Raw genomic sequence first — 17,769 nt, 5'->3', positions numbered from 1 at the left:
CCTGGTCAGGTTGTCAGTCATCTGTAGGGTCGTCAGGGTCTAAGGTCAGTCTGGCAATTGTCCAAAGCTTTGCTGTAGAAGCCTCTGCAGCTCTCACCCTGGCTGGTGTGGGGAAGGAGGCGCCATGTTGGAAGGCACACCATCTCCGCTCCTCTTGCAATTAAGTTTAGCTAGAACAGTTCTTTTCAGGCAAAAACAATATTGCACCGAGCAAAGAAACGACACAATGGAAAGCCTTTTAGTCAATCCCTAATGAAACGAGTGAATGAGCCTCCGTATGCTTTCTCTATTACCGGTTGCCTGCCTGACCCTGCGTATGTTTTCTCTATTACCGGTTGTCTGCATGACCCTGCGTATGCTTTCTCTCTTGCCGGTTGCCTGCCTGACCCTGCGTATGCTTTCTCTGTTACCGGTTGTCTGCCTGACCCTGCGTATGTTTTCTCTCTTACCAGTTTGTCTACCTGACCCTCCGTATGCTTTCTTTTACCAGTTGTCTACCTGACCCTGCGTATGATTTACCAGTTTGTCTACCTGGCCCTGCTTATGCTTTTCTCTTACCAGTTGTCTGCCTGACCCTACGTATGATTTCTTACCAGTTGTCTGCCTGACCCTGCCTATGCTTTCTTACCAGTTGTCTGCCTGACCCTGTGTATGCTTTCTCTTCCCAGTTGTCTGCCTGACCCTGCGTATGCTTTCTTACCAGTTGTCTGCCTGACCCTGCCTATGCTTTCTCTCTTACCAGTTGTCTGCCTGACCCTGCCTATGCTTTCCCTTACCAGTTTGTCTACCTGACCCTGCGTATGATTTCTTACCAGTTTGTCTACCTGTCCCTGCGTATACTTTCTCTTACCAGTTTGTCTACCTGGCCCTGCGTATGCTTTCTCTTACCAGTTGTCTGCCTGACCCTGCATATGCTTTCTCTCTTACCAGTTGTCTGCCTAACCCTGCATATGCTTTCTCTCTTACCAGTCTACCTAACCCTGCAAATGCTTTCTCTCTTACCAGTTGTCTGCCTAACCCTGCTTATGCTTTTTCTTACCAGTTGTCTGCCTGACCCTGTGTATGCTTTCTCTTCCCAGTTGTCTGCCTGACCCTGCGTATGCTTTCTTACCAGTTGTCTGCCTGACCCTGCCTATGCTTTCCCTTACCAGTTGACTGCCTGACCCTGCGTATGCTTTCTTACCAGTTGTCTGCCTGACCCTGCGTATGCTTTCTCTTACCAGTTTGTCTACCTGACCCTGCGTATGCTTTCTCTCTTACCACTTTGTCTACCTGACCCTGCGTATGATTTCTTACCAGTTTGTCTACCTGGCCCTGCATATGCTTTCTCTTACCAGTTGTCTGCCTGACCTTGCGTATGCTTTCTCTTTTACCAGTTGTCTGCCTGACCCTGCATATGATTTCTCTCTTACCAGTTTGTCTACCTGACCCTGCGTATGATTTCTTACCAGTTTGTATACCTGGCCCTGCGTATACTTTCTCTTACCAGTTGTCTGCCTGACCCTGCCTATGCTTTCCCTTACCAGTTGTCTGCCTGACCCTGCGTATGATTTCTCTTACCAGTTTGTCTACCTGACCCTGCGTATGATTTCTTACCAGTTTGTCTACCTGGCCCTGCGTATACTTTCTCTTACCAGTTTGTCTACCTGGCCCTGCGTATGCTTTCTCTTACCAGTTGTCTGCCTGACCCTGCATATGCTTTCTCTCTTACCAGTTGTCTGCCTAACCCTGCATATGCTTTCTCTCTTACCAGTCTACCTAACCCTGCAAATGCTTTCTCTCTTACCAGTTGTCTGCCTAACCCTGCTTATGCTTTTTCTTACCAGTTGTCTGCCTGACCCTGTGTATGCTTTCTCTTCCCAGTTGTCTGCCTGACCCTGCGTATGCTTTCTTACCAGTTGTCTGCCTGACCCTGCCTATGCTTTCCCTTACCAGTTGACTGCCTGACCCTGCGTATGCTTTCTTACCAGTTGTCTGCCTGACCCTGCGTATGCATTCTCTTACCAGTTTGTCTACCTGACCCTGCGTATGCTTTCTCTCTTACCACTTTGTCTACCTGACCCTGCGTATGATTTCTTACCAGTTTGTCTACCTGGCCCTGCATATGCTTTCTCTTACCAGTTGTCTGCCTGACCCTGCATATGATTTCTCTCTTACCAGTTTGTCTACCTGACCCTGCGTATGATTTCTTACCAGTTTGTATACCTGGCCCTGCGTATACTTTCTCTTACCAGTTGTCTGCCTGACCCTGCGTATGCTTTCTCTTACCAGTTGTCTGGCTGACCCTGCATATGCTTTCTCTCTTACCAGTCTACCTAAACCTGCAAATGCTTTCTCTCTTACCAGTTGTCTGATTAACCCTGCTTATGCTTTCTCTTACCAGTTGTCTGCCTAACCCTGCGTATGCTCTCTTACCAGTTGTCTGCCTAACCCTGCGTATGCTTTCTCTCTTACCAGTTGTCTGCCTGACCCTGCGTATGCTCTCTCTCCTTCAGGCTGCTTCAGTAAAGATCAGGTCTACCTAGACGGTATCATGCGTATCTTGCGTCACCGTCACACCATTGACTTCCGCCTTCTGACTTCACTAGGAAAGGTAATAGCCGTCACTGTAGGCCAAATGTCGCCAGTGTGTAAATTACTCTCATGGGTGTCTGATATTACCTGTTCTCTAGGTCGACTTCGAGGATGTGGAGCGACTTCATCCATTTGCTCAGATGGAGAACACTCGTCTTCCTCACTTCATGCGGGACATGGAGAAATATTACCAACATCTGAATCACATCATGAAAATGAACCAGCTGAGCGATGAGGAGCTCTGCAGCCTTCTCCCAGACTTACCGCACCCTGCCTCTGGAGATATTTGTTAATTGGGAGAGGGGGGGAGGGGTGGCATTGGATGACCAAACTTTTTATACAGGGATCACTTAGGCCTCATGTTTTATATTCTACTTTTTGCATATTAGCCTTGTGCCCAGGCGGGTGGTTACAAGGTGAGGTGTGTATGCAGCGCATGTGGCTCCGCAAGGGCTGGTGGTTTGTGGGAGAGGAGTGCGGCTGCCCACGGACTGGTGGTTGGAGGGAGGAGTATGGCTGCCCATGGGCTGATGATTGGGGAGGAGGAGGAGCAGTGCAGTTGCCCACGGGTTGGTGATTTAATGAGGAGCAGCAGTGTAGTTGCCCACGGGCTGGTGGTTGGGCGGGAGGAGGAGCAGTGCGGCTGCCTACGGGCTGGTGGTTGGGCAGGAGGAGGAGTCGTGTGGCTGCCTACGGGCTGGTGATTGGGGAGGAAGTGGAGTGCGGCTGGCCACAGGCTGCTGGTTGGGGAGGGGGAGGAGCAGTGTGGCTGCCCACAGGCTGGTGGTTGGGAAGGAGGAAGAGTGCGACTGCTCACGGGCTGGTCGTTGGGCAGGAGGGCATTGCGGCTGCCTACGGGCTGGTGGTTGGGGAGGCGGAGTGCAGCTGGCCTCAGGCTTCTGGTTGGGGATGAGTGTAGCTGCCCACGGGCTGGTGGTTGGAGAGGAGGAACAGTGTGGCTGCCCACATGCTGCTGGTTGGGGAGGAATGCGGCTGCCCACGGGCTGGTGGTTGGGGAGGCGGAGTGCGGCTGGCCACAGGCTGCTGGTTGGGGAGGAGCAGTGTGGCTGCCCACAGGCTGGTGGTTGGGAAGGAGGAACAGTGCGACTGCTCATGGCTGGTTGTTGGGCGGGAGGAGGAGCAATGCGGCTGCCTATGGGCTGGTGGTTGGGGAGGCGGAGTGCGGCTGGCCACAGGCTGCTGGTTGGGGACGAGTGCAGCTGCCCACGGGCTGGTGGTTGGAGAGGAGGAGCAGTGTGGCTGCCCATGTGCTGCTGGTTGGGGAGGATGTGGCTGTCCATATGCTGCTGGTTGGGGAGGAGGAGCAGTGTGGCTGCCCATGTGCTGCTGGTTGGGGAGGAGCAGCAGTGTGGCTGCCCATGTGCTGCTGGCCACGGGCTGGTGGTTGGGGAGGAGTGCGGCTGCCCAGGGGTTGCTGGTTGGGGTGAAGGAGGAGCGCGGCTGCCCACAGGCTTGTGGTTGGAGAGGAGGAACAGTGTGGCTGCCCACGTGCTGCTGGTTGAGGTGGAGGGCGGCTGCCCACAGGCTGGTGGTTGGGGAGGAGCAGAAGTGCGGCTGCCCAGGGGCTGGTGATTATAGGACATGGACAGCTCTCTTCATGCAGGAGACAGAGAAGCATTACTACCATCTGAGTCACATCATTGAGATGAATCAGCAGCGCCCAGGAGCTCTGCAGCATTATCACACATGATTGCACGCTGTGTCTGTAGATTTTCATTAGGGGAGGTGTTACTGGATGGCTGAACCTTTTATACATGGATCACACAAGGCTCACAGAGCACAGGCTGTTATACGGAGGTGAGGGAGATCTGTGTGCAAAGGCTTGTGCTAGTCGTGGGGGAGAGATGGGTGTGGTTTTGCTCAGGTGCGTGCGAATGTGCACAGGATGGTAGTTGAAGAGCCCAATTTTATATAATTATTTTCCTAATACTAAATCCTGTTTTTTCACGTACTCGAGCCGATTACTGTCCTATCTTCATCCTTGTCTGGACCGTACTGGAGTCATGGCCGGCTATCAAAACACAGCGCAGTGGGATAAAATTCATAGCCAGGCTCCTTGGCCCGACTACCTCTGGAACACATCCTGTTTCGCCTGCTCCTCTGGCCTACCACCTCCAGTCTTCTCTGTCACCCCCATGCACCTCCATACCTGTGTCCCTCCAGTGCCCTCAGCTTACCTTCCCTGAGCACACATCCTGTCTCCTCTGCTCTTCCTTGCTGCCCCCAAGCACCACCATCCCCACCATCCTCCAGCGCCGATCGTCGGTGAGCTGTTGTGTACTTTGTTGGACTCCAGATTAGGGTAGGATCAGGTTTCCCCAAGCATGTGGCTGGAGTGGCTCATGGTGTGGCCCTTATTTCTGGTCATTATTCAGACATTTAGCAGTAAGTGGATCTGATGAGTGATCATGGGGGGTTTATTAATGAATGCAGTCATGAAATAGTGGAAGGCACAATATAACATTCTGGAAAAGAAACATCGGACTCTGTAATCCTTTAATCGCAGCCAGACCGGTGCTTCAGGCATGATCTCATAGCTACGTCCATGGTGGGTACGTCCATGGTTGGTTGGGGTGTCCATGGTTGTGTGATGCATACATGGTGGGTACGTCCATGGTTGGTTGGTGCATCCATGGTTGTTTGGTTCATCCGTGGTGGGTGTGTCCATGGTTGGTTAGTACGTCCATGTAAGAACAACTCCTCTGCTCTAATATTATTATCTCCCCCAAACGTCTTTACATGCTTCCACCTATACACAGCCCATTTCGATTGCCACTGTCTTTATACTGGAGGCTGAATTAAAAGTGAATTTTTACATAATGTCTACAAAAAATGGTATTGTGCACCCCCCACCCCATCAGACCACAGGACCCGCTGTAGCATGCACTATCACCGCCATCCTCAGTATTGATATCTGAACAGTCAGATGAAGGGTTAAGGGCTCGCTAAGCAGGGAGAGCTTGCAATCTGTTTTAGTGAATGGCCTCCATGTATCAACATGGAGATACAGCAGGGGTAATGGCCGCAGCCTGCACTCACCCTCAGTGTTTGCTGCACTGGAGTCCTCACTGGAGGTTGTTCATGCAGACATCCATATCCCCTCTCCTTGCACAGTCTTTCAGGCAGCAGTTTAGACTCCAGTGTTCCAGTTACTCATTACTTTCTGCTCCACTGGGGTCGCTGTTGCCCACTTGAATCTCCGGTCGTAGCTCCAGCATTAGTTCAGCTCCCACTCCTGCGACCAGAGCCAAATCCTCTACACGGCGGAAGCCATGAATCTTGCGCCGATGCGCGGTGATACTTTGTGCTAATGCCCGTGATACACCTGGCAGAGTCATCAGCTCTTCCTCTGTAGCTGCATTAATGTCCAAACAGCTCTCTGGTGGTGCGGATCTCTTGGAGGACGCAGTCCTTCTCCGTCTTCCTGATCTACAACTCACAGTGGAGCCCATGGCCATGCAGAGTGTGAACAATGCACAGTTAGGTCAGTCTACTTTCCAAGAGCATGGATTATTCCCACACCGGACCTCATTCTTCAGAAGTGTACAGGGCTGTGTGCGGACTCTGGTACTGGAGGAAGGTGTGCCGCGACCTAATGAGTAACTAGGTGACCTTTCCTCTGCTAGATAACGACTGACTACAATGAGGAAGGAAATCCACAGGACCAAGTAACAGGAGTTCCAGGAATCCCTGTGACTGCAGCGGACAGAAGCGTCAGGAGCTCACCACAACCGCGGACAACGGAGAGAAGGGACCAGCCGTGCAATGGACAGCAGCGACGGGAGGTCCCCGCAGTCGTGCAACAGACAGAAGCGAAGGGAGCTCCCCGCGACTGTGCAACGGACAGAAGCGACGGGAGTGCCTCACGGCCGTGCAACGGACAGAAACATCGGGAGCTCCATGTGACCGTGCAGTGGAGAGAAGCGACGGGTGCTCCCAACGACCGTGCAACAGAGAGAAGCGGGGGGTGCTGTCACTGTTCACGGGGAGGATACCTTTATCATCCCCACCACTCACACCAATTTGTCATGAACCGGAGCTGTTTGGTTGCCCCTGGTTCTTTCTGAAGGGGACTTATCTATATCCCACTTCACAGTTCCGGTTTGGAACTTGCAGCTCTCTGGCGCCCGCCTTACCCTCAGTCAGACACGGTACTGCACCTAGGATAATTAGTCACCAGAAAGGCTGCCTTACTTTGTACTGGCTAATGGGCACGCTGCAGCGAGGGCGATATAACTACTCACAATCAGGCGGGAACAATAATTACACTGGTCAACAGCATTTTTGGTGCCAAAGATATTTCATCGAATTTGGGGTATTTTTGGGGTGCTGATTCTGAATATGTCATCAGTTTTGCCAGATTGGCTCAAGTTTTTGAGATTTTTGGTATCTTATTTATAGCACTTGTTGGTAAATGCGACGCATCATCTCATTAATTTCTTTGGATTAGTACTTGAACTGAGCAGTTCTCAATATAGTTTTGTGTTAATTAGTGTTCTAAAAGTTTGTTCATAGCTTGATTTTTGCACTAACTTTATGTTGTTGTCTGTTTTCCAGTGAAAAGCATGAACTCATCAAGAAGAAGTTGTCTTAACGATCCAGACTCATTCTGTTACATTTGTGGTGAATACACACTGCCAAAACATAGAAGAAACATAACAGACTTCGTAAAAAAAGTGTATTTTGCCTATTTTGGGGTTATGCTTGGGGACCAAGACAAGTTTTGGGCACCACACATAGTGTGCAAAGCATGTATCGAATTATTACGAAAATGGAGCAAAGGACAAAGAAAAAGCTTCAAATTTGGTGTTCCAATGGTGTGGAGAGAGCCAAAAAATCATCATGATGACTGTTATTTATGGTAAACACAGGTACAGGCACATCTTCACAATGAGGGACAGGCCTTCTTGCAGATTCCATGTTACTCCCATTTTCGTTTCTTATGCTTATTGAATACTTGCACTGCACAGAAATAACAGTCATCATGATGATTTTTTGGCTCTCTCCACACCATTGGAACACCAAATGTGAAGCTTTTTCTTTGTCCTTTGCTCCATTTTCGTAATAATTCGATACATGCTTTGCACACTATTTGTGGTGCCCAAAACTTGTCTTGGTCCCCAAGCATAACCCCAAAATAGGCAAAATACACTTTTTTTTTACGAAGTCTGTTATGTTTCTTCTATGTTTTGGCAGTGTGTATTCACCACAAATGTAACAGAATGAGTCTGGATCGTTAAGACAACTTCTTCTTGATGAGTTCATGCTTTTCACTGGAAAACAGACAACAACATAAAGTTAGTGCAAAAATCAAGCTATGAACAAACTTTTAGAACACTAATTAACACAAAACTATATTGAGAACTGCTCAGTTCAAGTACTAATCCAAAGAAATTAATGAGATGATGCGTCGCATTTACCAACAAGTGCTATAAATAAGATACCAAAAATGTCAAAAACTTGAGCCAATCTGGCAAAACTGATAGCATATTCAGAATCAGCACCCCAAAAATACCCCAAATTCATTAAAATATTTTGGACACCAGAAAAAAATTTTTTTTTTGTTGACCTGTGTTATCAATGCCGCCAGTCGCTACAAAGCCTCCCAAATGTACAGGACAAATCCCGCTGCCACCAGCTCCAATTTTTTAATTATTAACGGGTCCGGAGCAAACCCAGATTAGTAGCGTAATTCTCTTCAGAGGACGTGACCGTGAGTTATAGAGCAAGGAGAGACAAGCTAGTAATTTTATACTTTACTCCAAAAAATGTAGGCAGTGTTTACAGAAGTATAAAAAGATATTATAAAGTAGACAAGTATGGTATGTACAGTGCAATTACAAATAACAAGGGATTAAAGTTGAAGAGAACACTTACATGGTGTTCAGATCATTTCATCTTATGGCTGACCGTGTGCTGTGGGGGTTGGGCGACACATCTAGATGCATCACACTTGTCTTGCAGCTAGAACCCGGACAAAAGACACTGGAAGACTGCTGCTTCACTCACTTATTTCCCAGCCTAAAACCAAGGCACTTTCCATGTGGTGACTCAGGGCTGAATCCTCCCCTTTCATAGAGCTGTGACACATAATTTTTATACACAGCTCGCTGTATGAACCTTGTATACGAACGACACAATGATCAGGATGTGCACCACATCAGGGGGAATCTTTTAAGTGTGAACACGGTGTAGTTACATGACCCGCTTAAGGAGAAACACGTTCCTTGCACTCGTTGGGTTTAGCTCCTAGTGATTTCTGTGAACTATAGATCTCTCAATGGACATCCGGAATATATAATCCTTATATCTCTAGCCCGGACCGATGCCAGTATATCTAGCTTTACAAGAACAAAAGAATCCCATGCTTGCGGTACCAGTTTTAGCCAGTATCAGAAAATGGGAGGGGAGAATGAGGAGTTTAAGGACCCTGGCTTTTGCAGCACCAAGCCATACAAATTCTTGAAGGAAGGGGGAAGAAGTATAGGATTACACACGCAGGCAGAGTGAGAAGGAGAAAGGCTGTTTTTTCCTCAGGCGAAGGGGGGGGGGGGGGGGGTTGTCATCAACCACAGGCATGTGTCTGCAAAGCCATGGGCCTTTTTGGTATATACTCAAAACATGGCATATTCATATTATTGTGACAGGTGCTCCCCATGAGCATGCAACAGAAGAGGCAGAAGCTCCCCATGACCGTGCAATGGACAGAAGCAACGGGAGCTTCCCACAACTGTGCAATGGAGAGAAGTGACAGGAGCTCCCCACGACCATGCAGCAGAGAGAAGCAACCATTCAACGGTTGTGGGGAGCTCCAGTTGCTTCTCTCCGTTGCACAGTTGCGGGGAGCTCCCGTTGCTTCTGTCTATTGCACAGTCATGGGGAGATCCCGTAGTTTCTCTCTGTTCCACGGTCGTGGGGTGCTCCAGTCGCTTCTTTCTGCTGTATGGTCATGGGGCACTCCAGTCACTTCTCTCAGTTCCACGGTTGTGGGGAGCTTCCACGGCTTCTCTCAGTTCCACGGTTGTGGGGTCCTCCAGTCACTTCTCTCTGTTGCACAGTTGCGGGAGCTGCCGTTGCTTCTGTCCATTGCACAGTCATTGGGAGCTCTGGTCATTTCTCCGTTCCACAGACGTGGGGTGCTCCAGTCGCTTCTTTCCGCTGTATGGTCATGGGGCGCTCCAGTCACTTCTCTCAGTTGCACGGTTGTGGGGAGCTTCCACCACTTCTTTGTTCCACGGTTGTGGGGAAGCTCGCGCTGCTTCTCTCTACTGCATGCTTGTGGGAAGCTCCTGCCGTTTCTCTCCGTACGTGATCATGGGTTGCTCCCAAGAGAAGCGGCTGGAGCTCCCCACAACCTTGCAACAGAGATAAGCGGCAGGGGATAAGCGGCGGGAGCTCCCCATGACCGTGCAACGAACAGAAACTACAGGAGCTCCCTACAACTGAGAGAAGCGGCAGAATCTCCCCATGTAACAGAGAGAAGAGGCGGAAGCTCCACACGACCATGCAATGGATGGAAGCAACGGGAGCTCCTCATTACCGTGCAATGGAGAGAAGCAGCATAAGCTCCCCATGACCATGCGACGAACATAAGTAACCAGAGACGGCAACTCCCCACGACCATGCAACAGACAGAAGCAAAGGGATCTCCCCACATCCGTGCAACAGAGAAAAGTGACAGGAGCTCCCTACGACTTAACAACAGAGAGAAGAGGCGGGAGCTCCCCACATCCGTGCATTAAAAAGTGACAGAAGCTCCCCCGAGTCGTGCAACAGAAGCGGAAGAAGCTCCCCGTGACTGCAGCAGAGAAGATGCAGGATCCCCACTGGACTTTGTGGCTGGGTGGAGAGAAGTGACAGGAGCTCCCCATGACCATTCTAAAGAACAAAGAAGTGGCAGGAGCCCTCCTGACTAGAGATGAGCGAATATGTTCACTACTTTCAAATTCAGCATGAACGTAGCACATTCGGAATCATGATCGCTTTCACAAACATATTTACTCAAAGTCGGCAAAATTCGGTCACAGTTTGGTAAATCATCAAGTTTCCACTACTGCTTTTGTTATTACATTGGCGCTTGCTTTTTTTTCCCTTAACGTTGTGTGTATTGATTCCGGCAACCAATCAGGGCACAGAAACCAGGACAGGTCAAGGAGAGGGAGCAAAGAGTAATGTAGAAGGCAGAGGACAGTTCTAGGAGGAGGAACACAAAGTAATGTAGAAGGCAGAGGACAGGTCCAGGAGGAGGAGCACAGAGTAATGTAGAAGGCAGAGGACAGGTACAAGAGGAGGAGAAAAAAAACAAACTATAATGAACCGAAATCCTAGAAGAATATATAAACCAAAAAAGACAAGGATCCCTAAAATATAACTTAATAGAACCAGTAAAAAACTCTATTTAACATGATCATATTTAAAAAGTGAGAAAATATCAAATGTACCTAAAAAACCCTAGGTCACACTACAATGAGTACTGCCTGACAGTGGAGGTTGGCACCCTACTTTTCCTCGGTAGGTGCCCCCACTCCTCGACGGCTCACCCTTTTATTCCCTAGAAAATACCTACAATAGAGGAAAAACTGGTGAACCCTAAAATACTGTCCTATAATACCACCTGCCTGGCAGTGGAGGTAGACACCCTAATTTACTGCGGTAGGTGCCCCCACTCAACGATGACTACCCCTAGGGTCCCTCACAATCCCTACAGTTACAGATAGACAAAAGATAATGTCCCATATACACCTCTGATACCCATAAGAAAAAAAAGAAAAACAAGGAAAGAATGAACAGAAAAAATAAACAAAACCAAAATAATAAGTATACGTTCAATTTGATATTAGTACCCACAGGGGAATACCATCAAGTTCAATGACCTGAACCACAAAGATATACGGGTAAACAGAGTGCAAAAAATGTATGTTTGTCCAGATACGGTTTTTACAACAGCACAGAAGTGCCTACAAAAATACAGATATCAGATATTGAACATGCACTCCTCTATCCAATAAACGAGTCCCATCTTGTCTTGCTATATGATGTCTTATAACATAAGAGTGCTCAATATGAGAGATTAATTACTCAATAATAGCAAGATACATGCACCCATACGTTCCATCTAATAACCAACAGAATAATAATCGACATCTGTTTTGCCACAACAAGATGTGAACAAACCATTAAATAGGTTTTCTGGGTAGCAAGGACGTACTCACAGCCAATTATAGGCAGACAAATGAGGGAGAGCTCTCTACCACAGCAAAAAAAAGGAACACAATCGTCCTGCTCATGCAGATAAATAACGAGTATATAATGCCACCGCTATACTCATCTATTTGCTGGGGTCTCCCAATCTATTCGTCCAGCTAGACCCAGAAGTGCGGATGATTCGATGAAGATGTACGTAATCGACATTTATTAGAAAGTCCCCAGACAATGCCCGACGCGTTTCCCCCCCATTGGGAATAACGGGTGTTCATCAGGGGTTGAGCAGCCACATAAAAGATAAAGGAGCTGTAGAGATGAGAAACACTCACCATGTTCCCCTTTTATAATAAAGCCGTAGTCCAAGAATGCCGGCATTTTCTCCACGTGGAGGAACCCAGAACCTACGTCATCAAGCCGCCTGGAGCGCAATAAGCACAGAGCGGCCACCCGGAAATGACAATGCAGAGACCGGATGAACCAGATGATAGATGTAGAGCAAAAATGAAACTAAACCGGCTACAAAAACATGGCCGATAGATCCGCGCATGCGCACTGAAGCCAAACAGCGCTCAGTGGCCACAAAATGCCATTACAGGCAGCACAGCAGCAATAGGGGTAAATATCAGATAGAAAGACGTTACTGAACTCTGAGCGGCAGAGATAAATACGCCAACATAGTGCATATATCGCTACTGCGAGGAAATATTTACACCAAACAAAAACGGGGATGTCACTGGTGAATGAACACACGGACAAAAACAAGAAAAAAAGATCAATAAAGTCCAAATATAAAGATACAAAAAAGAGTCAGACAATATGACCCCCAAAATGCATAAAGTATATAAATATACATGGCTAGTATAGTATAAACAGGATTACCACATCAGACAACTAGATGAAACTCGCAAAGGATAACTGTTCATTGAGGCCCAAAGGGCTCATAGATTTTAATAGATACAGTGCCTACAAGTAGTATTCAACCCCCTGCAGATTTAGCAGGTTTAATAAGATGCAAATAAGTTAGATCCTTCAAACTTCAAACAAGAGCAGGATTTATTAACAGATGCATAAATCTTACAAACCAAAAAGTTTTGTTGCTCAGTTAAATTTTTATAAATTTTAAACATAAAAGTGTGTGTCAATTATTATTCAACCCCTAGGTTTAATATTTTGTGGAATAACCTTTGTTTGCAATTACAGCTAATAATCGTCTTTTATAAGACCTGATCAGGCCGGCACAGGTCTCTGGAGTTATCTTGGCCCACTCCTCCATGCAGATCTTCTCCAAGTTATCTAGGTTCTTTGGGTGTCTCATGTGGACTTTAATCTTGAGCTCCTTCCACAAGTTTTCAATTGGGTTAAGGTCAGGAGACTGACTAGGCCACTGCAACACCTTGATTTTTTGCCTCTTGAACCAGGCCTTGGTTTTCTTGGCTGTGTGCTTTGGGTCGTTGTCTTGTTGGAAGATGAAATGACGACCCATCTTAAGATCCTTGATGAAGGAGCGGAGGTTCTTGGCCAAAATCTCCAGGTAGGCCATGCTATCCATCTTCCCATGGATGCGGACCAGATGGCCAGGCCCCTTGGCTGAGAAACAGCCCCACCGCATGATGCTGCCACCACCATGCTTGACTGTAGGGATGGTATTCTTGGGGTCGTATGCAGTGCCATCCAGTCTCCAAACGTCACTTGTGTGGTTGGCACCAAAGATCTCGATCTTGGTCTCATCAGACCAGAGAACCTTGAACCAGTCAGTCTCAGAGTCCTCCAAGTGATCATGAGCAAACTGTAGACGAGCCTTGACATGACGCTTTGAAAGTAAAGGTACCTTACGGGCTCGTCTGGAACGGAGACCATTGCGGTGGAGTACGTTACTTATGGTATTGACTGAAACCAATGTCCCCACTGCCATGAGATCTTCCCGGAGCTCCTTCCTTGTTGTCCTTGGGTTAGACTTGACTCTTCGGACAAGCCTGGCCTCAGCACGGGAGGAAACTTTCAAAGGCTGTCCAGGCCGTGGAAGGCTAACAGTAGTTCCATAAGCCTTCCACTTCCGAAAGATGCTCCCAACAGTGGAGACAGGTAGGCCCAACTCCTTGGAAAGGGTTTTGTACCCCTTGCCAGCCTTGTGACCCTCCACGATCTTGTCTCTGATGGCCTTGGAATGCTCCTTTGTCTTTCCCATGTTGACCATGTATGAGTGCTGTTCACAAGTTTGGGGAGGGTCTTAAATAGTCAGAAAAGGCTGGAAAAAGAGATAATTAATCCAAACATGTGAAGCTCATTGTTCTTTGTGCCTGAACTACATCTTAATACTTTAGGGGAACCAAACAGAATTCTGATGGGTTGAGGGGTTGAATAATAAATGACCCTCTGAAAAAACTTTTCACAATTTAAAAAAAAATAAACAAATAAATAACATTCTTTTTTGCTGCAGTGCATTTCACACTTCCAGGCTGATCTACAGTCCAAATGTCACAATGCCAAGTTAATTCCAAATGTGTAAACCTGCTAAATCTGCAGGGGGTTGAATACTACTTGTAGGCACTGTAGATCCACCTTGTTTCACGTTGCAAAATCCTCCTATCCAAATCCCCTAGTCTCACTGAGGGAGCAACCACCTCAATAGCCTTAAAGGATAAAGACCCAATGTCTCCTCCATGCTCAATATTGATGTGTCGCGCAATTGGTGTATCCCTGCCGTGTCTAATGTCCGCAAGGTGTTCGCCAATGCGAACACGAAATTCACGTTTGGTTTTCCCAACGTAGTCCTTGGGGCAAGAACACGAGCAGAGATACACCAGACCAGTGGTTCTACAGTTGGCAAATTGTCTCATCAAAAAAGTCCTGCTAGTGGCAGAACTCTTAAAGGGAACCTGTCACCCCGTTTTTTCGGTATGAGATAAAAATACTGTTAAATAGGGCCTGAGCTGAGCATTACAATAGTGTATTTTGTGGACCCCGATTCCCCACCTATGCTGCCGAAATACGTTACCAAAGTAGTCGTTTTCGCCTGTCAATCAGGCTGGTCTGGTCAAAAGGGCGTGTTGTCTTCCCCCAGATTTTGCGTAGTTTTCCGTTGGTGGCGTAGTGGTGTGCGCATGCCCAAGGTCCCGAATCCTCTGCCAGGGGATTTAAAAGAGCGCGCTGTTCGTTATTTCATTGGTGATCGGTGGGCGCGGCCATCTTCCTTTGGCCGCGCGTGCGCAGAAGCGGCGCTCTGCTGGCCGCGGCTTCAGGAAAATGGCCGCCGCGATATCCATCTGCGCACGCGCGGCATCCCGCGGCCATTTTCCTGAAGCCGCGGCCAGCAGAGCGCCGCTTCTGCGCACGCGCGGCCAAAGGAAGATGGCCGCGCCCACCGATCACCAATGAAATAACGAACAGCGCGCTCTGTTAAATCCCCTGGCAGAGGATTCGGGACCTTGGGCATGCGCACACCACTACGCCACCAACGGAAAACTACGCAAAATCTGGGGGAAGACACCACGCCCTTTTGACCAGACCAGCCTGATTGACAGGCGAAAACGACTACTTTGGTAACGTATTTCGGCAGCATAGGTGGGGAATCGGGGTCCACAAACTACACTATTGTAATGCACAGCTCAGGCCCTATTTAACAGTATTTTTATCTCATACCGAAAAAACGGGGTGACAGGTTCCCTTTAAAGGTTTTAGACACATTAACATATTTGCAGAAGGAACAATGTCCACATTTAAAAGTTCCAGTCGATCTATTCTTCAGCCAATTACTTTGTTTCTTCGGAGGGATAAAATGACTATGGACAATACTGTCCTTAGTCAGGTACATTTGATATTTTCTCACTTTTTAAATATGATCATGTTAAATAGAGTTTTTTACTGGTTCTATTAAAAGGTATATTTTAGGGATCCTTGTCTTTTTTGGTTTATATACAAGAGGAGAACAGAGTAATGTAGAAGGCAGAGGACAGGTCGAGGAGGAGGATCACAGAGTAATGTAGAAGGCAGAGGACAGGTGTAGAAGGAGCACAGAGTAATGCAGAAGGCAGGTGTAGAAGGAGGAGCACAGAGTTATGTGGAAGGCAGAGGACAGGTCTAGAAGGAGGAGGTACGAGTAATGTAGAAGGCAGAGGACAGGTCTAGGAGGAGGAGGAGGAGCACAGAGTAATGTTGAAGGCAGAGGACAGGTCCAGGAGGACGAGCAGAGAGTAATGTAGAAGGCAGAGTACAGGTCCAGGAGGAGGAACACAGTAATGTAGAAGGCAGAAGACAGGTCCAGAAGGAGGAGCACAGAGTAATGTAGAAGGCAGAGGACAGGTCTAAGAGGAGGAGCACAGAGTAATGTAGAAGGCAGAGGACGGGTCTAGGGGAGGAGCACAGTAATGTAAAAGGCAGAGGACAGATCCAGGAGGAGGAGGAGCACAGAGTAATATAGAAGGCAGAGGACAGGTCTAGAAGGAGGAGCACAGAGTAATGTGGAAGGCAGAGGACAGGTCTAGAAGGAGGAGCTAGGAGTAATGTAGAAGGCAGAGGACAGGTCTAGAAGTAGGAGCACAGAGTAATGTAGAAGGCAGAGGACAGGTCTAGAAGGAGGAGCACAGACTAATGTAGAAGGCAGAGGATAGGTCCAGGAGGACGAGCAGAGAGTAATGTAGAAGGCAAAGGACAGGTCCAGAAGGAGGAGCAGAGAGTAATGTAGAAGGCAGGACAGGTCCAGGAGGAGGAGCACAGAATAATGTAGAAGGCAGAAGACAGGTCCAGGAGGAGGAGCACAGAGTAATGTAGAAGGCAGAGAACACGTCTAGAAGGAGCACAGAGTAATGTAGAAGGCAGAGGACAGGTGTACAAGGAGAAGCACAGAGTAATGTGGAAGGCAGAAGACAGGTCTAGAAGGAGGAGCTATGAGTAATGTAGAAGACAGGACAGGTCTAGAAGGAGCACAGAGTAATGTAGAAGGCAGAGGACAGGTCTAGAAGGAGTACAGAGTAATGTGGAAGGCAGAAGACAGGTCTAGAAGGAGGAGCTAGGAGTAATGTAGAAGGCAGAGGACAGGTCTAGAAGGAGCACAGAGTAATGTAGAAGACAGAGGACAGGTCTAGGAGGAGGACGACAGAGTAATGTAGAAGGCAGATGACAGATCCAAGAGGAGGAGCACAGAGAAATGTAGAAGGCAGAGGACAGGTCTAGAAGGAGGAGTACAGAGTAATGTGGAAGTCAGAGGTCAAGTCTAGAAGAAGGAAAACAGTAATGGGGAAGGCAGAGGACAGGTCCAGGAGGAGGATCACAGAGTAATGTGGAAGTCAAAGGTCAAGTCTAGAAGGAGGAGCACAGAGTAATGTAGAAGGCAGAGGACAGGTGTAGAAGGAGCACAGAGTAATGCAGAAGGCAGGTGTAGAAGGAGGAGCACAGAGTTATGTGGAAGGCAGAGGACAGGTCTAGAAGGAGGAGCACAGACTAATGTGGAAGGCAGAAGACAGGTCTAGAAGGAGGAGGTACGAGTAATGTAGAAGGCAGAGGACAGGTCTAGGAGGAGGAGGAGGAGCACAGAGTAATGTTGAAGGCAGAGGACAGGTCCAGGAGGACGAGCAGAGAGTAATGTAGAAGGCAGAGTACAGGTCCAGGAGGAGGAACACAGTAATGTAGAAGGCAGAAGACAGGTCCAGAAGGAGGAGCACAGAGTAATGTAGAAGGCAGAGGACAGGTCTAAGAGGAGGAGCACAGAGTAATGTAGAAGGCAGAGGACGGGTCTAGGGGAGGAGCACAGTAATGTAAAAGGCAGAGGACAGATCCAGGAGGAGGAGGAGCACAGAGTAATATAGAAGGCAGAGGACAGGTCTAGAAGGAGGAGCACAGAGTAATGTGGAAGGCAGAGGACAGGTCTAGAAGGAGGAGCTAGGAGTAATGTAGAAGGCAGAGGACAGGTCTAGAAGTAGGAGCACAGAGTAATGTAGAAGGCAGAGGACAGGTCTAGAAGGAGGAGCACAGACT

General features: G+C 48.2%; 1 protein-coding gene across 1 annotated transcript in view; it reads left to right on the top strand.

Annotated features, from left to right (window-relative positions):
* The window catches only part of MATCAP1 (microtubule associated tyrosine carboxypeptidase 1), a 60,346-nt gene extending 57,479 nt beyond the window's left edge, over window positions 1-2,867 (top strand). Inside the window, exons 6-7 of the mRNA XM_077281661.1 lie at window positions 2,496-2,593; window positions 2,673-2,867. Coding sequence (XP_077137776.1) covers window positions 2,496-2,593; window positions 2,673-2,867 — 293 coding nt within the window. The remainder of the gene's footprint in view (window positions 1-2,495; window positions 2,594-2,672) is intronic.
* Window positions 2,868-17,769: the final 14,902 nt, after the last annotated feature.

The sequence above is a fragment of the Ranitomeya variabilis genome, chromosome 2 (assembly GCF_051348905.1).
Source record: "Ranitomeya variabilis isolate aRanVar5 chromosome 2, aRanVar5.hap1, whole genome shotgun sequence".
Taxonomy (NCBI): Eukaryota; Metazoa; Chordata; class Amphibia; order Anura; family Dendrobatidae; genus Ranitomeya; species Ranitomeya variabilis.
Note: the sequence above shows the minus strand (reverse complement) of the source record. Positions and strands in the feature narration are given on the sequence as shown.